This window comes from Calidris pugnax, unplaced genomic scaffold (assembly GCF_001431845.1).
Source record: "Calidris pugnax isolate Ruff unplaced genomic scaffold, ASM143184v1 scaffold243, whole genome shotgun sequence".
Lineage (NCBI taxonomy): Eukaryota > Metazoa > Chordata > Aves > Charadriiformes > Scolopacidae > Calidris > Calidris pugnax.
In genome coordinates this window covers 26,257-47,407 of record NW_015090973.1, presented here as the reverse complement: position 1 = coordinate 47,407, position 21,151 = coordinate 26,257, and the positions used below count along the sequence as shown (strand labels likewise).

Genomic DNA, 21,151 nt, shown 5'->3' with positions numbered 1-21,151 from the left:
GGAGGGGTGGGGAGGGGAGGGGATCCCGCGGGGAAGTGGGGGCTTTGGGAGGGGGATGGGGAGGGATGGCCCGGGTGGGCCCGGCCTCACGCTGCCGGGTGGGGTGGAGGAAAAAAACAAGCCCTGGGCTCTGGAGCCCTTAGTCCTGCCGGGGTTGAGGAGAGTTTGCATTAAAGAGAGTGTTTGTGGGGTGGCGAAGCAGCTTTCAGCTCTCCCTGGGGTGAAGCGTGGCTTATTCCAAGCCAGCAAGCAACAGTTGTGTCACAAGGCCCGTCTTTAAATACTTTTTTTTTAAGTTGGTGGACGCTGGAGTTTGCCAGCAGGGTTCTTCCTAACGCCTTAAATCTCTTCCCCAGTGCAAAACGGATCTGTGCACCAGAAGGATGGGTTAAACGATGATGACTTTGAACCCTACTTGAGTCCTCAGGCCCGGCCGGTGAGTAAGAGAACCCGCTGAGGGGCAGGAAGAGCCCGGGGGCTTCCCGCTGCTCGCTAGCGAAAGCGAATTTGGCATCCCTGTCTCCACTGGTTGCTTTCTTGATGCTTGCCAGCCTTCTTCCCTTAATATGCTATTTTATACCTGCATTTCTCCAGCCAGAAAGTACTGAGTGCCATGAAATTGCAGTGAGTTCGGTTATAAAGGTTTTAGCGACTTTTTGAGGAGTTGGTGTCCAGCTCGCCCCCCCCCCTTTTTTTTTTTAACATAACTGCCTTAAAGTTACCGTTTCTGCTCTTTCAGTTTTACTGTTACGACCTTGTTTCCTTGCTGGTTTCTGACTCTTTACACCCCACGAGGAGACGCGCCGCGTTGCGTTGTGAAATTGCTTTACGTGATGCAGTTACTCTCCCAGGGCTTTTGGAGGATACTATCAACGTTCTTATCTCTCCACTGACTAAAATGAGTGTCACGGGGGTTTTCTCTCGTTCTTCAAAAAAAAAAAAAAACCCCACAGAACACACATGTGATAAAGGCTTTTAGGACTTTTTGAGAACTTTAGTTAGAAGTCGAGCTGAAGGGCTTGTGATCAGCTCCTGAAAGTCAGGCTTCCAGGTGCTTTTTCCCCCCTCTTAACTTTCTATTTAAGATTAGCTCCGCTGTTAACTGGTTTTTGTTTGTTTTTCTTAATGAGTGGTAGGAGAGTGAGACATAACAGATGGGAGTTCAGCTGATTAGATGCTACAAGTAAGCATTCTAGATAAACATCTGTAGTAGCACTGGAGCAGTTAGTTCATTCCCTTGGCTTCTCTTCCCTCTCCAATTGTGATGAGTAAAAAATAAGCTGTTCTGCTTTTTCTTTATTTTTTTGATCATCTTTATTAGTTCCGTGTATTTTTTTTCAGATAAGTGGTGGGTGTTTTATTGGAACACCAGAACAGGTTTCTGTCTTGGTTAAATTTTCAAAAGTCTTTTCCTATTCTGTGCTAAAGATATGAGGCTAAATATTCTTTAAACTCCTGTCAGCTTTTCATCATCTTCAGAACTCACCCTATCCATTGAGATAATTTACTGTATTAAGCTCCCTAAAAAGTTATGAGCCTAAATTTGACCTGCATAGGGTGAGGGGGTGATTACTTCAAGTCTTGAATAGAACAAGCTGCTTTCTAGGAGCTATCACTTAATGGTGAGCTTTTTCTATCCCCAAAATTAACACCAATTCCCAGCTGAACGTGGACTTACTTCCTGCAGAGTTTAGCTTTATTTAAATCTCCTAAAGAGAGTGCAAGTTACTATGGTGCTAGAAGAAGCAACATGATATTTTACCCTATTTTGCATGTTTGGTAAAGAACTTCTGAATTTAGTTTCTCTTTGCATGTGTTATGTTGGTCAAAAAATACATTTGAAAAATAGGGAAGTGATTGGAGCACGCCCCGGGAGGGGGAGCAGAGCTGTTGCTCTAGAAATGTGAGGTAAAACCGACACGTTGGCTTTGGATGTAACTTTAGGGTGACTTTATCTCAGTTTCTCTCCGTGCCCTGTTGCTTGTCAGCTCTCAACCGTGTTTTGCCACTTGATATTATAGAAAACAAAACCCTGGGGTCCAGTCTGGAGAAGGGTTGTGGTTCTGCTGAGCCAACCAACCAGGCTCAAAAATACAAAGGTATCAGGGTGGGCATCTGTTTTGTGAAGATGAGGAAGGGAGTTACAGATAGGGCTCTGAAAAATGAATCAAACGCCGCAGAGTAACACAAGAGGCTTCTGAAACTGCTTTTTGAGCTCTCCCTGCAAGTGGGAGGTAACCAGGCTGTAAAGTTTCATGGCTCTTCATTCAAGAGCTGCTCTTTTCAGGTGTGACTGTTACTGGCTTGTCACCCCTCATCAGTTAACTTACTGCCTGTAGTGGGAAGCTCAGATACACAGTGATTCTTCAACAGTTTAAAAAACAGCAGATCAACAGCAACACTAAGCGAGCGTAAGTGAACCCTTGGTTCTGGTCTGAGGGGAAGAGGAATAGTGAATTTGAGGAAATAACTCTACAAAAAAGTCTTAGTCATGGGAGAGAATGAAAAGCTGGTGAAGTTTTATTTGCATACTAATCGGTGGCTGTGTCAGTTGTGCGAGTGCAGGGCAGCAGAGCGAGGTGGTGTGTTTGAGAGCTCCAGATAATTTGGGTTCTGAGCAGCAGCCAGCCTGGCTGGAACCCGCTCCGGGCTGGCCATGCTCAGCTGCTGCTTAATTCCAGTCCCCCCCCACCTTGCTACCTGAGTGCAGCTGGGAGGTACTCCACAGGTAGCAGCTTAATACAGACTGCGTTAAAATATCGAGTTAAACACATGATGGCATGTAAGAGAGTATTTGGAGGTGATGAGGGGACAGTTTTTCATCTGCCAGTGGTGTGCTTCGAGGGAGAAGCCTGCAGAGAGGGAACAGCTCCTCTGCCTGCTGGTTTTGCCTCTGTCTGTTCAGGTTTTGGGTACAGGCTGGCACGTTTGTGTTCCATTAATGCTAATTTCCAGGAGAGGTTATTGCTATTCTTATAATTGAGGGGTTTATCTTTTGAAGAGACTTTGCTGCTTCAAAATAATATAAACTCTTTTGAAAGTTCCTTCGTTTGCCTTACAAATTAGTCAGTATTAGTGCTTTTGGACAGATTAAACCCTAAAGGCTTGGGTTAGATTTAGTAGGACTGAGTTCAATTAGTCACATTGGACCCTGAATGAGAGTTAATTTTGGTTTTAATTTGCTTTTGTGACCACTTCTTTGGGAAAACAGAAAGGCTGGAGACAGTGTCTCTGAGTTTTCACACATCCACACCATGAAGAACCACAGAGAGCTTTTTAGTGTTTCCTACAACAAACCAAACCTTGTCTCCGAACGCGTTACGTTAAACAATTCCTATTAATTCTTGTCAAGTTGGGGCTGACCCGTTTAGCCCCAAACCTGTTGCTTTCCTTTAGCTCAGGGGAAGGTGGAGGCAAACCAGCTATTTCTGGAGGGTGCCAGAGCCATCTTAAAGAGCCTCCGTAGATTTCAGTGACGGCACGAAGTCCTTTGGGAGCTGTGCTTGGCACGTGAAAACATGATTCAAGGAGAAAAATGGAGTAGAGCCTGCTGCAAGCCAAGCTTTGAAACGGGAACTGAACCTGACTTTTCATCTCATCTGCATGGGGTTGGCATGTCAGCGGCGGGATGGCGCAGGTTCCAATTACTGGATGATAATGTCCATTAGTGTGGCCTTAACCGCTTCCCCCGGAGGGGCCCTTGGTTTGAATGGGAAATGACAGGTGTTTTTTCATGTAAGCAAATCTTGGTGATGCCTGAGAGTGAGTTCCCTAATTGTAAAATGAGGCATTTGTTTTCCTGACCTGAAGGCTACTTGGATTTTAAAAGGGAGACCAAGGCACGGAGCGGCTTTTCTTTCCCCTCTCTGAATCCTAAACCTGCTTTTTTATGCTGCTGCTGTCACCCTGTCACCTCCTAATGAAACCCTATTGATTACTCTCCAGTTTCAGGTATTATTTTTTTTAGTATGTGCCTGCAGCACTGGAGCAGTTTGTCTTTTGAGGATGAAGCTTTAAACCCCTGTTCGTTTGCAGGTTCTTGGAATGTTTTGAGTGCTGAAACTTTAAATTGTAGTGATTAAAGCTGGCTTTATGGGTAGTAAGTTTAAGGAAAGGACTTGTGCGAAAGGCAGTTAGTGATTTTATGCAGTGTTCTTTCACTGGACCTTTTTCCTCCTTATTCCACTTCTCTCTGGATCCTTTCCCCAAACCCTCCCTCAAACAAACAGCAAAATAAAGGCAGACACGTGCATTACCCAGGCAAGAAAAGCCCTCTTGGATAGCAGCTACAAAAAGTAGAAGCTAATACTTGGATGCTGGGTGAGATACTGTTTTCAGAGCCTGAGCTGGAGCTTCGGGGCAGCCTGGTGTCCAGTCCCACACGGTGCATCAGGAGCACAAGGCTCTCCCATCTGAGCACGGGAAGCTCGCTAAGCCTTTGTCTTCAACCTTTCTGGCAATGAAACAGTTTTTAGAGCACTTCTAACAAAGGAGGTGTTCAAGGCCGGGCCTGTTTATCTGCCCAGCCCTAAGGTAGGGAAGGGTGGGGCGCGGGAAGTCTAAGATGGCTTTTATTCTTGGTCCCTTGAAATCTGTTCAACTCGTTCTAACTATTCAGTGCTTACTCTGTGATATTTTTTATTTTTTTTCAGAATAATGCCTACACCGCGATGTCCGATTCCTACTTACCCAACTACTACAGTCCCTCCATTGGATTCTCCTACTCCTTGGGCGAAGCCGCCTGGTCTACGGGGGGTGATCCCCCCATGCCCTACCTGACCTCCTACGGACAACTGAGCAACGGGGAGCCACACTTCCTCCCAGATGCCATGTTTGGGCAGCCAGGGGCCCTTGGCAGCACTCCATTTCTCGGGCAGCACGGCTTTAACTTCTTTCCAAGTGGGATTGACTTTTCGGCTTGGGGGAATAACAGTTCTCAGGGACAATCCACTCAAAGCTCTGGCTATAGCAGCAATTATGCCTATGCCCCTAGCTCGTTGGGTGGAGCGATGATCGATGGGCAATCTGCTTTTGCTAACGAGACTCTGAACAAGGCTCCTGGCATGAACACCATCGACCAAGGGATGGCAGCTCTGAAGCTGGGCAGCACGGACGTTGCGAGCAGCGTCCCCAAAGTCGTCGGTTCGGCCGTCGGGAGCGGATCCATTACCAGTAACATCGTGGCATCGAACAGTTTGCCTCCTGCTACTATCGCTCCTCCAAAGCCCACCTCCTGGGCTGACATTGCCAGCAAACCTGCTAAACAGCAACCCAAGCTGAAGACCAAGAACGGCATCGCGGGCTCGAGTCTTCCGCCGCCTCCCATCAAACACAACATGGATATCGGAACTTGGGATAACAAAGGGCCGGTGGCGAAAGCCCCGGCTCAGGCTTTAGTTCAGAATATGGGTGGTCAACAACCGGCCCAAGTCTCCCCCCAGCCCGTGGGGCAGCAGATCAACAACAGCCCACCGGTGGCACAGGCTTCCAGCGGGCAACAGCCCCAGCCGCTGCCCCCGCCGCCGCCGCAGCCGGCCCAGCTGCCCGTCCCACAGGGGCAGGGGGCTCAGCCCACCCGTTGGGTGGCCCCTCGCAATCGAGGCAACGGCTTCGGGCAAAACGGAGTGGAGGGTAACGGAGTGGGACAGTCTCAGGCCAGTTCTGGTTCTGCTCCTTCGGAACCCCACCCGGTCTTGGAGAAGTTGAGGTCCATCAACAACTACAACCCTAAGGATTTTGATTGGAACCCGAAACACGGCCGGGTTTTCATCATTAAGAGTTACTCTGAGGACGATATCCACCGGTCCATTAAATATAACATCTGGTGCAGTACAGAGCACGGCAACAAGAGACTGGATGCTGCCTATCGCTCCATGAACGGGAAGGGCCCCGTTTACTTACTGTTCAGTGTCAACGGTAGCGGTCACTTCTGCGGAGTAGCAGAAATGAAATCTGCTGTGGACTATAACACGTGTGCGGGTGTGTGGTCCCAGGACAAGTGGAAGGGACGTTTTGATGTCAGGTGGATTTTTGTGAAGGACGTTCCCAACAGCCAGCTGCGGCACATCCGCCTAGAGAACAACGAGAATAAACCAGTGACCAACTCCAGGGACACTCAGGAGGTGCCTCTGGAAAAGGCTAAGCAGGTGTTGAAAATCATTGCCACCTACAAGCACACCACCTCCATCTTTGATGACTTCTCACACTATGAGAAACGCCAAGAGGAGGAGGAAAATGTTAAAAAGGTAACTCGTTTCGTCTGTCGTGGGGCAGGAGATGGAGGAGGGCGGCCTTGCGTTGGAGTAAATCCAAGGCCTGAAGGGCAAGGGCCTCGTGAGCAAGCTTGGTGGGCATCAGTCTGCCTTCTGCTCATCTGTGGAGCCCACCACCCTAACGGCAGCCCCTGTTTGGGGTGGGAATGGGTGCTGGCACCCAGCAGAGCAGTGGGAGGAGGTTTGCCCACCCCCTGCCTGCCGTGGGTTGCTCTAAACCTCAGCCTTTCCCCAGCGCTGAATTCCACACGTGGTTTTATTCCCTTGCTATTGTCAGCTGGTGGGTCGGGACGGTTTAAAGTAGGGAGAGATCAGTGGGGGGTTTGGGGAGCTGTTAGAAAACAGCCAGGTCTTTGAAGGGGCCGCTTAATCCACCCCCTGCCCAAAGAGGGGTCAGCGTGACAGATGTTTCCCACTGCTTGTAAAACCTTCAGGAACGGCAGTTCCTGTCCCTCCCCAGGCAATCTATTCCTACGCTTAATTATCCTTCCTGTTAGAAGGCTTTGTCTAATGCCCAACCTCAATCTCCCCCGCTGCAGTTTCAGTCCGTGACTGCTTGTCCTCTCTCTCTCTTTCTGGTGGACGTGGAGCGGGTCGTTCTGTTCCCCTTGGCAGCCAGGAGCCAGTGGGCTGGCCCCTGCGTGGGCACTGCCCGCCAGCCTGGCACATGAGCCATGCTCAGAGCCTGCTGTCATCATCGACTCGTTAACGGGAGGGCTGCTAATTGAAAAATCCTGCCCAGAGTTCGGCGACCAGTGGGCCTTGGGTAGAGCTGTGTTGAAGTCACCTGTGGCCAACCTTCCCCCGCAACAGGGGTCTGGCTTGTCTTTAATCAAAACACTAATTACAAATTAACATTAGCACAGCTTTCCGGTAGTTTGCCAAGTTTTCTGGTGATCTCTTTAGTTTCAGTGATGGGGAATTTTCCACCCAACAGTCGAAGAACTGAATCAGGAGCTGCAACTGTTCACTGTGACAGTGAATGCAGCTTTTAATTTTTATTTTTTTGAAATACATTTTACTTGGTACATTGTCTGTATAAATAGCATCACCCATACGCAAAGGTGGTCACGTTTTGCAGCTGATACCCTGGCACTGACAGTGCTGGAAGAAAATCTGTAAGGGAGGAATATATTGCAAGGTGTGGAGGTGTCAATTCCCATTTTTGTGAGAAGCTGAATATTTTGCTCGACTTCACATCCTAAAATCATCCAGACTGTACCCAAGTGGTGATTTCTCTTTATTAACTGAGGTTTTGAATGCAATTGGAATTTGAGTCTGTGTGGGACATCTTGGGAAGTGGGACTTTTTGTATCCTCCAGATGTGACTTTAGGGGAGTTTGTGGAGTGTGAGGAGCAGCCCTTGGCACGGTGGGAGAATGCAGGGAGAAAGGGAGGTGTTGCCAGAGGGTGGGATGGACCAGAAGAGTTAATACTGGGGAAATGTAAGAAGGTAGCAAGGGGGAGGAAGAGGGAGAGGATGAGGAAGGCTGAGGGAAGAGTGGACAGACTCATGGTCTCTGCTGCTGTGTGCACAACTTGTTTGGAATGTCTGAAAATCAGTATGAAAAACGTGGCTTAGCAATTTTCTTAAAACTAAACCATCTTCCCTCTTCTTTCCCGCTGCCTTTTGAAGGCTTCTCCCCTTTTTTGCAAAGAAATTTCTGCCATTTCTTTGCGAGGTGCTGGCCTGGGAGGGTTGGGAGCAGGAAGGGGACCTGCTGTGTCCTGAGCGCCCGCGCCTCCCCTCCAGATGATGTTGGAGCTGATTCAGTGTGACACCCCCCTGCAGAAATGCTCCGTTAGGAAAACATTGATTCTTTGAAAGGGAACTTAGTCATATGTCTCTGGAGTTGAGAGGCAAAAAGGAGGGAGCCTCGTAGATATAGAGTTGGTGTTTGCTTTTTACCATTGACTCACTCGTGGTGGCTCAGGGCCCCTGCCCTGCGACATCCGGCCCGGAGGAAGTGACTTGGTCTTTCTTTCAGCAAGGCTTTGGCCTCCTCGACTGCTCGCTGACGCAGCCTGGAAAGATGGTTGAGGTTTCTCTTAACTGCTCTTTCATGGTTTCATTGAGAAGCAGTCGTTTTTTTCCTCAAGGAAGGTTGGGGTTTTTCTTCCTGGAGCGAATGCTGATGGTTACCCAGGCCCGAGCCATGCCTTGAAGCATCTCAGGTAATCACCTGGAGGAAAAATAAATAAATCAGAAAGCAGAGTTGAGGCCCTGGAAAGTTAAAAAGCTGTTCTGGCAGCAGCCGGTGGCGCAGCTCCCTGCCTGAGGTCTGTCAAGCTGCTTTTGTGGCGGGGAAGTCCCACTGCTCCCAGCTCTTTGTCTCTGCCACCGGGTCTTTGGATGGCAGCAATATGTTAATGTTCTGCATTCCTGTTCCTTGAAGCTTAAACGTCTCAAGGTTTGGCTTGTTTTGAACTTCTCTAAAGCTGCAGTTGTTGCACTTGGCTTCAACTCGCCTAAACCTTTGTCTGATTCGCGGTTCGATTCCTGCTTGTCACCCGAGCAGATGGACCAGCTCTTGGGAAAGTCTGGGAACTCTTGAATATTCTTTTTTACTTCTCACTGTTCGAGTCACTTCCTCAGAATTCCCTAAAATAGTTCCCAGAAATGGTATGAGAAATGCTTCGCTTTGTGTTCATGCTGTTCCTCTTGGTAAATGGTTTGGTGTTGAAAACCCTGAAATCATGCTCTTGCTTGTCCTTTTCCACACCGTCTCTATTTCCTTTGAGCATCTTGCTTTGCTCTACTAATCCATCCTTTTTTAAAAGGTTTGGATCTTTTCCTCACCCAAAAAGAAGCTGACTCCCAGTGCAGCCCTACCTGCAGCAGCTTAGGACTTCTTGGAATCCATAACAGCTGCTTTTTTGGTAGAGCATGTCACCACCTTCTTCACTGTAAGGACTGTTTTATCTTTGTTTTAAAAAAACCAACCCCACCACCAAAAATCCCTACCCTGTAGTGATACACTCCTATTTCTAGGAATGTTGTGGTGACCTCAGTGTAAAGGTCTGAGTGATCTGCTTGGCATGTGAAAGGTTAACAGGAAAAAGCTGTGGTTTTCTGGAAAAGCAGAAAGGTTTCCAGGTTTTCTGGAAAAGCAGAAAGGTTTCCAGGTTTTCTGGAAAAGCAACCAATGTCAACTCTAAGGGAGGTTTATTTTGGTTCTTTCTCCCATTGCCTTGTCCAGGGTTGGCTATTTGCAGGTCCTAGGGATTTTTAGGAAGGATATCCCATGAAAACCAGCCCTGTCCTCTCCCTTCCAGGGCCGGAATGCTCAGTTGTCAGCTTTGCAGTTAATAAGAGACACATTGTGGTGGGACTTTGGTGGGTGTTGGGTCAGGATGAGCTGTGCAGGATGGGGTAAGGTTTTGGGTTTTTTTTCCTGCTGAGGTGGACCAGCCTGGAAACAGGTGGGATTTGCCAGATTGGGGCTATTATTTCCGGAAACGGGCTGCTTTGTGTCTCAGCTGACACCATCTGCTGGTTAAAGGGGTATTAAATAGTGGCAAGTGTCACTGCCCCTCTTAGAAGATATGATTTAAGGAAAAACTAAGTGGTGTTAAATGAGTCCATTGTTTGAGACTGGCAGACTGTAAAAAAGGAAAACTTTCTGATGTATTTTGCGAAGCTCTTTTTGGTGGTTTTTTTTTTCTTCTTAAATTGTAATCTCGGTGGGGAGGAGAGAGCATGTTTCCTATAGGGTAGGCTAGTTTTATCCCCAGTTTATCCCCAGTTACAGTGTTCCTGGCTACTGGTGCATTTGCTTTGGCTTCACCATATCCTACAGGGCAACATTTCCAACTACAAGATTCAGTTCCCTGGATTTTGCATATCCAGGGAAAGCCACCCATTTCCCAGGACAGCGAGGGAACGCTGCTCACACTCACACAGTTCCCTCCATCCCGTGATCCCAAAAGCTACTTGCTTTTTCTGCTCCAAATCCTGGCCACAGTGAAGGGAATTGATTGATGCACCAGGACGGAATTTCCTTGCTGCCAATACCCTCTGCTGTTCAGCAACTCACAAGTTTTTTTTCCCAATTTATTTCCAGGCCTCTTAATTCCTGTACATCCATGTCTGGGCTCATATGTTTGCCCAGTAATAGAGAAAGCAGAAACCATACTGCTTTTTCTAGTCATTTGGTGCTGGCCCTTTGAAATAAGGAGCACTTTGTGCTTGTATTTTAAAGCCAGCACTACAAAGCCCTTAACAGCATTCTCAGGTATTTTTTGGTTGTGTTCTGGTGTTGTTTAAAGGCAGGAGAAAAGTGGAGGGGGAAGGCTTAGGTCAGGTTGGTGGCATAATCTGTGTTTTCTGCTGTAAGACAGGGGAATTTGTCTCCTCATCCGTAAAATGGGAGCAACTGGGAGCTGTTTCACTGTGAATAAAGTGGAATTTGAGCGGTGGAAGCGTGAGCCTGTTGCACTTGCCTCGTAGCCCTCACTGTTAATATCTTGTTACCAGTCTTTAAAATAAAATTTTAATATATTATGTTATAAAATAATAAAGGTTCTGCACCTCTCAGGTATGCCCTTGAGTGGGGGGAGTTTATTAGGAAGCTGTTCCCAGCTCACTTGGTGCGGGCAAAGTTTCTTGCCCCCTCCCATCCAGGTTTCCTTCTCCTCAGGTGGGTGGTTTGAGTCAGAATACGCTGAACCTGATTGTTCTTATAAATATGTTAATTGCCTTCATTATGAGCATACTAATGACTTCAAATGAAAAAAAAAAAAAAGACTGTGTTCCTCCTCCTGTGATTGAATTGAAATTGGGTGTGTGTGCCTGGCCAATTCCCTAGAAACAGCCTGGTGGGGTGGGAATGTGTAAGATGTCATCAGTGATGGCTTCTTTTTATTTTTGAGTGTTCTAGGTAACTTGCTGATACTGAGGTTAATAGCTGCTGACACAGGCATTGGGGTTTGGGTTATTTTATTCACAGCTGCTTCTCCAGAAGAAGTAGTTTTCCTTGGAAGATGAGTATTTGCTGGGTGTTTTTGTTCAGTGAAAGCACCCGGGCACGGTGCTGCTGCCCAGTAACCTGGATATTCTGCCTGGGGCAGGAGTGCAGTGGGTCACAAGATGTTGCTGAAAGCTGATTAAGATCCAAAAAAAAAAAACCAAACTGTTGAAGTACATTGATACTTGAGCATTATGTATGTGCAATGCATCAAGAATAGCAAAAAAAAAAAAAAGACTGTGTTCCTCCTCCTGTGATTGAATTGAAATTGGGTGTGTGTGCCTGGCCAATTCCCTAGAAACAGCCTGGTGGGGTGGGAATGTGTAAGATGTCATCAGTGATGGCTTCTTTTTATTTTTGAGTGTTCTAGGTAACTTGCTGATACTGAGGTTAATAGCTGCTGACACAGGCATTGGGGTTTGGGTTATTTTATTCACTGCTGCTTCTCCAGAAGAAGTAGTTTTCCTTGGAAGATGAGTATTTGCTGGGTGTTTTTGTTCAGTGAAAGCACCCGGGCACGGTGCTGCTGCCCAGTAACCTGGATATTCTGCCTGGGGCAGGAGTGCAGTGGGTCACAAGATGTTGCTGAAAGCTGATTAAGATCCAAAAAAAAAAAACCAAACTGTTGAAGTACATTGATACTTGAGCATTATGTATGTGCAATGCATCAAGAATAGCTTCATGCACAACGTTCCTCGCTGCTGCTTAATGAAAATATAATTCTGCAACAGCTTTTTTTTGCCCGAAAGAAGTCACTTTCTTCTTTTCTGTCTCCTGCCAAGTGTGATGTGACAGGTATTTATTAAGGAAGCTTCTCGTTCTGGACTGTGCGATCGTTTTCGCCGCGATTATTAAGAGCCCTCTCGTTTTCCTGGATGTTCTTGTTTTGTACCTGGCAGTAATTGTTCTGTCTTAGGGCTTGTGAGTTAATAAACCAGTTCCTTACTGGTGCGGGACGCTGGAGCCCCGCCAGTTAGACCAGTGCCACCCTGCTTTTACTGCGGCCACGGTACCCGGGGAGGGCTCTGTTAACAAGGATTGTCATTATCCGAGCTGGTGACAGGAATAGAGAGGGGATTGTAGCTCCTTCCAGTGACTGCCTGCCCAGTGTGAGGCTTTTTTAATTGTCTCTAAGTCATGTAATAGTGCATTTCAGCAGTTAATAATAAAGTGGTTGGGTTTTGTAAGCTGTTCTTCAGCAAGGAGTTGGAAAGGCAGACTGCATTTCTGGTTCCATAGCATTACAACATTTTATTATTATTTAAAGGACAATGCTAAGCTTTTTTTTTTTTGTGGTTAACTGCAGGGCTTTCTTGCCGTGTAATACCAGTTTAGAAGATGTAGATAAAATCTACCTAAAACTCTGTGCTTTTGTTTCTAATCTTGGGGAGGGGGAAAGAAACCAGGCTATTTTAGTTTCCTTCCCTGGGTGTATCTGTAGGTCGGGGAGGGCTCTGCTCTCTCCTTTGTAGAGTGGTGCCATCTCCTGTAAAATGATCTCAAAGACTTCCCTGTCTTCATCCACAAACTTTTAAGAACAAAAACACCCAGCAAATACTCATCTTCCAAGGAAAACTACTACTTCTGGAGAAGCAGCAGTGAATCAGCCCTTTTTTTGGCTGTTACAAATCAGCCTGATTTGGGGTTCAGCTTTGAGTGCTATGATCTTCATACATTTAAAGGAGGGGGAAAAAAAAAACCCAGTTAAAATATAAAACTCTGTTCCAGTGAATACTGCTTTGTGTTCCCTTTCAAGTGGTGATAAAATGAGGGTACACACAAATGGCCACGGGGATTGTTGGCTCTTTTACTTGAGCTCGTGAATTCAGCTCTTCATGGTTGACAGAAGTAGGCAAATAGATCTCCTCTTGTCCTTTCATAATACAGAATATTGTGGGGTAGGGTTGTTTTTTTTTTTTCTTCTCTTGTAGCACGAAGTATTTGTTGTGCCTGATTTGGGATGGAGGTAGTATTTTAGCCTCAAACACAAGAACAACTGCAGTGGGTTGTAAATGTGTGTAGGGTAGTGTCACATCCCTCGTGGCTGTGAGTTCTCCAGGTCTGCTGGGCACGAAGGCAGATGTTTGCTCTTTTTCCAAGTAAAAACCTCCATGTGCAGCTAACAATAACGTGGTAAAGAGCAAACACCTGTAAGGACAGTACAAGCACGTATTTATCCATCTCTGAAGGTTTTCCTTCTACCTTCAACAATTTGTGGCTCGGGAATTTCTTTGTCCCAGAGGATGTCTCTTTAATAGCTCATGATTTCTCCTCTTGTCCAAGATGGTGATGCTTTTCTTGAGCATCCTCAGGATCCCGCAGCAGGTTAATTATGTGTTTTGTAAAGAAACACTTCCTTTTGGTTGGCTTTGAGTCTGCCTCCTGTGCTACTCCCTGATTCTTGTGCTGGAAGAGGAGGTGAGCAGTTGATTTCAACGTCCTTTCTGTGCCCACTCTGCTTTTACAGTTGTGTTTTCCAGGCTGGATTACTGGAGCACACTGGCTCTGGAGATGGAAAACCTTCTGTCTTTTCCTCATCCCTGTTCTTCTCTGACCCTTCTCCAGTTCTTCTGCATCCCAGTAGAGATGGAGAGGAGCAGAGCTTGGCATAGAGGTGCCACTTGGGTTTGTAGAAAGGCATAGTGATGTGTTTTCTTCTGAATTTTGTTCACTTTTCCTGATGGTAGGCATTTTCCTGGAGTTGTAGATCATAACCCTGAGCTCCTGTTTCCAGTTGGTCAGTTTGGAGCCCATCAGCTTGGAGTTAGGAAAATTATTTTCCCCACATGTGTCATTTATCAAAACCAGGCAGACCAAATTCACTGCAATGTTCAGCTGCTTTTCTTCTCCCAAAGTCCCCTATTTCTTCACAGTCGGCTGCTGTTTTTATTACCCTGAAGAGCTTCCTATCATCAGTAAACTTTGTTGCTTTATTATTCACTCCTCTTTCTAGATCTTTTCTGAGTACGTGGCACCACAAATTCTGGTGAAGCTCCTTGGGTTTTCTCTACATGAGATCATTCAGTCCTTGGTGTTACACGTGCGTGGTGTGACAGAGGACAGCACAGGGGCTTTATTAACTCTTTAGCAGTGAAGATTTTGAAATATTAAAGTGGGAATCCTTCCTTTTCTAAAGAGTCAGGTGGGACTTACTTTCTGGTGCTAGTACCTATTGCGTGAGCTGGGATTTTTAAGGTACCCAAAGTCACGGAACACATTCTGTGTGAACCCAAATGAGAAGGAACACTAGTCTGTTTAAAATAATAATAATAAATAAACACCTTACTGTAGGTGGTGGTGGTCAGAACTCTGCTACGATGCTCGGAGTGAGCTCCTGGTAAGTGCTGTCAGCAATTCCAGTGCTGTTTGCTTAGACTTTCAGGTTATTTCTGTTACTTCTATCCATGCTACTGACTTTCTTCCCCTGCTTTGTGAGGATGTTGGTGTGGAAAGGCAGGTCAGAGCTGAGCGTGCTGCTCTGTGGTGGTGCCCAAATCGAGCTGCATAATAAATAAACACCTTACTGTAGGTGGTGGTGGTCAGAACTCTGCTACGATGCTCGGAGTGAGCTCCTGGTAAGTGCTGTCAGCAATTCCAGTGCTGTTTGCTTAGACTTTCAGGTTATTTCTGTTACTTCTATCCATGCTACTGACTTTCTTCCCCTGCTTTGTGAGGATGTTGGTGTGGAAAGGCAGGTCAGAGCTGAGCGTGCTGCTCCGTGGTGGTGCCCAAATCGAGCTGCCCAAGTGGGAAGTGTTGGCAAACTGCAAAGAAATGTGGCAAACTTTTCTCATCCCTTGTAGTGATGGGGAAGAATAAAGGCTCCCAGCTGTAAGACAAGGAGGACTTTATTTTCCATCCTCATGACTAAGGCTCCAAACAGGATGCCCATGAGCCAGCAATGTGCCCTTGTGGCCAAGAAGGCCAATGGCATCCTGGGGGGCATCAGGAAGAGTGTGACCAGCAGGTTGAGGGGGGTCATCCTGCCCCTCTGCTCTGCCCTGGGGAGGCCACAACTGGAATATTGCGTCCAGTTCTGGGCTCCCCAGTTCCAGAAGGACAGGGAACTGCTGGAGAGGGTACATCAAAGGGCTACAAAGATGATGAGGGGACTAGAACATCTCTCTGATGAGGAAAGGCTGAGGGACTTGGGGCTTTTTAGTCTGGAGAAGAGAAGACTGGGGGGGATCTGATCAACACCTATAAATACTTCAAGGGTGTCAGGAGGATGGGGCTGGTCTTTTTTCAGTGGTGCCCAGGGACAGGACAAGAGGAAATGGGCACAAACTTGAACATAAGAAGTTCCATCTTAACATGAGGAGGAACTTCTTCACTTTGAGGGTGGCAGAGCCCTGGCAGAGGCTGCCCAGGGAGGTGGTGGAGTCTCCTTCTCTGGAGACATTCAGACCCCACCTGGACACGTTCCTGTGGGACCTGCTCTGGGTGGCCCTGCTCTGGCAGGGGGTTGGAGGAGATGATCTCCAGAGGTCCCTTCCAACCCTATATCATTCTGTGATTCTGTGACTTGAAAGAACTTGTGCTGATGTTATTTTGCTGGTGCTCCAAAGCCAGCAAGTCCAGTTCCAGTCCCTGCTGGGAGCCCAGTTGGATGGAATGCCACTGGGAGTCCTGTGTTCCTCTTTGCTCTGAATATTCATTTACGTTCTTAAGCTTTTCCCCCACTCTGTTTCCTGCACGGGTTTTGCCCTGTGGGACAAGGCTCTCTACGGGAGGGTAATTATAAATGTTTATGGGAATTGGGCTGCTTTAGTCACGCAATCAAATGTGGTGGTGAAGCAAGAAGAGGTTCATCCTTTGCAATTGGTTGCATCAGTTTGAAAGATGCCTTGAAAGATGCCAGGGCACAGTGGTGCTGAGAGCTGGGACCACCTTTGAGTGTGTAAAACCCACTGCAGGGGGAAGTCCTGGCACTCTCTGTGTCCTCCTTACCCCTGGAGAGTTGCTCTGATGTGGAAATTCAGTGTCTCGTGTGTGTGGCCACGGTGGTGTTTGTGTTCCCTGATGTTAAGGCATGGTTTGGGTTGCAGCTGTACCTGAAGAATTGCATCTTGCTGGTTTTTATTTATTCTCCATCACTTCGTGTCCTTCTGACTAAATGGTGAGGTGACTGGTTTGGAGAAGAAACCAGAACTTCCCAACTATCTGGCCACAAATGCTTGGTGCGGTGGCAGGGGGGACACTCTCCTGCTGCATTTTTGGGGACAAAATCTGAGTTGCAGGGACTGACCAGGCACAGTTGTGTCCCTGCTTGGCTCGTGCTTTTTCAGTGATGTGGCTTCGCCCCTCGAGGGTTGTGTGGATATTTGGCGTTGCTCTGGTAGATTTTGATCTGAGCAGCCTTTCCTGCTCTGACCAAGAATCACTTTTATTTGCCTATCTCCTGTCTTCCTCCTTGGTGGTGAGCTCCGTGACGTGAATGGGAGGGAGGATGAAGACCTCTGTCCGTAACCAGCTCCCACTCTGATTGTTATCCCCTTTACAGGTGAGGCAGAGTAGGATGTAGCTTTTCTCTGTAACTTGGCTGGCTTTTTAAAGCTGACAACAGGAAAACCTCATGTTTGGTTTGGTGGGATGAGCCAGGCTGTTGAGCAAGGTGTCCCAGGAGTGAGAGTTGCATGTGCGTGTCTTAAGGCCAGTGTTTGATTGCTGGGTGTCTCAACCCTTTGGGGAATGATAATTAGCACAGACCGGACTCTAATGAAGTGATCTCCTGCTGCTCCTTAGTGGGCAGGTACTGAGTGATGCCTTTTGCTTGTAGGACCTTCTCAGTTTGAGACTGGTTGTGGTGTCTCCAGGCTGCTGCACTGGGTCAGCTCTAAATAAATCATGGGTTTATGCTGCACAGCTGGGACCATGCTCTTGCTGCTTCTCCAGGCCCTTCTTCTGACTCTAGTCTTCTATTGCCCCATGTGTAGTGGGGCAATAACATCCTCCCCCTTGCTGGGGGAGTGTCGAGGGAGGCTGAACGTTTGCTGTTAATCAAAAGAGCCTCTGAACAAACGTTATCACCTGTTGCCATCACGTCTTCTACAAACTCTTGAGCCTTTTGTTGTTGTTGGCTCCCCAGTGTGAGTAGATAAGGTAATCTCTCATCGGCCTTCTCCACCAGCTCCTTGGGTTACTGTTATCAGGACCTGGCTTGTGACATTGCTGCAGCCCCCTGGGGACTACGGTGACATGACTGGAAATGGCTTCAGTGGGATGATTATGGAGGGCTCCTGCTTACACATCTTGTTTTGGTGCCTCCAAACACCACCAGCCCCGAATCAACGCTCGCAGTGCTGTAGAGGGGGCCAACAGTTGATCTGAGGGGTGGCATCTGGCTTTCTAGTCATTGGCGTGTTGATATGGCTTTGCACTAAAGCCATTTCGGTGCTGCCGTGCTCCTACCCCTCTGGTTGCTGAAGGGGTTGATAGATGAAGAGGACAGTCTGAGCTGGTGTCCTTTTCTTGCTCCTCCCATGTGGATCAATGAGACATGGCCCAGGTCTAATGAAAGTTAGAACTCCTCCCATGTGGATCAATGAGACATGGCCTGGGTCTAATGAAAGTTAGAAGGACACAGACCTGTTGGAGTGAGTCCAGAGGAGGCCACGGAGATGCTGGGAGGGCTGGAGCCCCTCTGCTGGGAGGGGGGGCTGAGAGAGTTGGGGGTTCAGCCTGGAGAAGAGAAGGCTCCAGGGAGACCTTCGAGCCCCTTCCAGTCCCTCAAGGGGCTCCAGGAGAGATGGGGAGGGACTCTGGATGAGGGAGGGGAGCCCTAGGAGGAGGGGGAAGGGTTTGACCCTGAAAGAGGGGAGATGGAGCTGAGCTGTGGGGAAGAACTTGTTTGGTGTGAGGGTGGTGAGAGCCTGGCCCAGGTTGCCCCGAGAAGCTGTGGCTGCCCCATCCCTGGAGGGGTTCAAGGGCAGGTTGGAGGGGGCTTGGAGCAACCTGGTGTGGGGGGAGGTGTCCCTGCCCAGGGCAGGGGGTGGCACTGGATGGGCTTTGAGGTTCCTTCCAACCCAGACCATTCTGTGGGTCTATGAAGTGCAGCTGTAAGGTCCCTTCCAACCCAGACCATTCTATGGGTCTATGAAGTGCAGCTGAAGAGGATAAAACACTTCATGGAATCCCTGTGCCCTGCAGGGACTGTGTGTTCCCTGTGCTGTGCAGATGCTGTTGTCCCGTGGCTGGGCTGGGCTGGGGGTTACCCCATCCCACAGCCCGTGATTTCAGAGGAGGATGATCCAGGAAGGATGGAGGTTTGCAACACCACTGACCTCTGCTGTGTGTTCTGGTGGATCTGTTTGCTATGATTTGGGATCCTGCTTGTAACTCCACAACACCCCGAGGTCTGGGAGGTGTTTATGGGATGTGCTGCAGTTGGGCTGGCGGATCAGATGGTGTAAAAATCCTTCAGGCTCTGGCTCCCCCCACTTCCCCAGGAGGAGACGGAAGAGAGAGGCTGTGAATATCCCAGGGAAGAGCAAGAAAAAGGCATTTTGAAGTGAGCAGAGAGATGTTCCCTCCCTGCCATCGAGCCTGGCAGCGGTGTCCTCAGCAGTGCCAAGCTGGCATCTCCCGGGGGGAGGTTTGGCTTTGCTTAAAGCAAGTCCTTAAAGTCCTTCCTTTATGAAGGACAGGACAGTCTGAGGTTGATGTCAAATCCCGGGGGGAGGTTTGGCTTTGCTTAAAGCCCCACTCTTCACGAAGGACAGGACAGTCTGAGGTTGGTGTCAAAGTCAACCAACCCCTCGAGAGCCCACAGCAGGGGTGGATAGACATCATTCTGCATTTCTCTGTGGGGAGCTGCTTAGGATACTGTTTGCAGGGGTAGTTCTGCACTGGTATTTTGAGGTTGAATAGCAGGAGGTTTTTAAAGAGAAGACTGGGTTGAGATAAAACAGGGCTATTATCCACCCTGAAATTAAGATGTTCTCTTCAGGCATGTCTCTGGACCCGCTCTCTAGCTTGGGGACATCTGCTCTGGTCTTTCTTTTGAAGGTGATGCCTTCTGTTCTGGCACACGGGGTGCAAAAGTGAAGCCCCCCCAGTAAAATCCGAGGCTGGGTCCTGTTTCCTGCTCCCTGTGCTGACAGTTCACTGGCCTCGGGAGCAGCTTCACCTTCACAGCGGGGAGGAGAAGTGACTAATTGGGGCTCCATCTGCTCAGCTAACGGGGCGATACACCCCCAGCCACCATCTGTAGCCAGCCCAGGACACCAGCCCTGGGCTACTGATGGCCGGGGGGGGGCTATTGAACCTGGCAGGGGGCTTATCCCATGTTTGCCTTGGGGAAGATGGAGGCATTAGCTCTGGCAGTTGTGGCTCCTTCCCAAAGGAATGTGTCACGTTGTGATCTGTCCTTGTTTAATGTAACGTGCCGAGCTGGGCAGCAGAGAAGGAACCAGGGCTTGGCACCTTCCTTTGGATTCGTGGCTTTCCCTGCCACCCTCCTTTTATTTCACACTCAGGACTTCACTTCCCACCGTGGTAGGTGTCTTTTTGCTGTGGTGCAATGGTGGGTTTTAGCAACGGGTGGCTCCTGCAACAGATTTGGGCAGACTGACCGGAGAAGAGGAGAATTAAATCCATTTATGTGGGGCAAATATTCTTGAAGAGAACCTCTGCCTTCACCTAATCCCTCTCCCCAGGAGGCAATCTGTGTGTGGGGGTCTTGCTTTGCCATCCAGAGGAGCTGGAGGATCCCTGGGTCACTGTCTGCGTGGGGCTGAGGGGCTTCCAAAGCCTGGGTGTTGTTCAGAGGCTGGATGCAAGGCCCTTTTTGGGAAGGTTTCTGAGAATAGATGGCTATATGTGCTGTTAGTCCGGGATTGAAGCTTCTCAGACGAGTTCTCCCTGGATTTAGCAGTGGTGGCAGAGGACATTGTTTCTTTGAGGAACCAGCCAGCCACTGAGATGGAAGGGAAGGTGCCTCTGATGACCAGGTTAACATGGGGCAGCTCTGCCAGTCCCCTCCAGGGACATAGAGGCAGAGCAGCAGCCTCGCAGGGACACATCCTGAGCTGAAACAACCAGATTTCAGTTCATCAGAGCCTTAAGTTGTCCTTTTTAAGTGAGATAAGTTAACAGGAGGCAGAACCCGCGCTGTCTGTCTTTGCCAGCGGGCACCTCCTGCAGGTATGGCGTGCCGTGGAGGTGGGATGGACTTGGCATCTCTCAGCCCTGGCTTCAGGTAGTGATTAACTCGCTCCTGTGGGAGCCAGAGCCAAAATGCCACCGTGTCCTTCACACAGGAGACTGTGGGGACCTGCCCGTGCTCGGTGAAGGCGCAGCTACGAGACGGGGAGGAGCACGGGCCAAGAGCCCTTGAGTTGTTGACAGGTTTTATTTTTTTGAAGTGGCATCGTATGATCTGGAAATGGCACTTTGGACAAGGGCTGGGCAGCATCTCTTAACCCTTTGGGATAGTCTAGACCCACTTCTCTGCAAAGCTGCTGGGTTTTCTTGGGGTTTAACGGGGGAAGAGACTGTGAGGAGCACGGGCCAAGAGCCCTTGAGTTGTTGACAGGTTTTATTTTTTTGAAGTGGCATCGTATGATCTGGAAATGGCACTTTGGACAAGGGCTGGGCAGCATCTCTTAACCCTTTGGGACAGTCTTAGACCCACTTCTCTGCAAAGCTGGTGGGTTTTCTTGGGGTTTAACAGGGGAAGAGACTGCGGCACGTGGTGTTTGGCTCAGGAGAGGATTTGGTAGCCCTCGGTGCCTGGGTGGTTTTGGTGCTGTGCTGCCTGTACAGTTTCTGGTGCCAGTGTTTGTCTGGACAGTGTGTTCCTTCAGTGCTGGAGGAGAGATGGGGGTGAAGTCCTCAGCACAGGAAGGACATGGAGCTGTTGGAGCAGGTCCAGAGGAGGCCACAGAGATGCTGGGAGGGCTGGAGGGGGGA

General features: G+C 48.6%; 1 protein-coding gene across 1 annotated transcript in view; it reads left to right on the top strand.

The window, feature by feature from the left end:
* The first annotated feature begins 360 nt into the window (after window positions 1-360).
* The window catches only part of YTHDF2 (YTH N(6)-methyladenosine RNA binding protein 2), a 22,863-nt gene continuing 2,072 nt past the window's right edge, over window positions 361-21,151 (top strand). Inside the window, exons 1-2 of the mRNA XM_014952929.1 lie at window positions 361-436; window positions 4,653-6,245. Coding sequence (XP_014808415.1) covers window positions 4,671-6,245 — 1,575 coding nt within the window. The 5' untranslated portion in view covers window positions 361-436; window positions 4,653-4,670. The remainder of the gene's footprint in view (window positions 437-4,652; window positions 6,246-21,151) is intronic.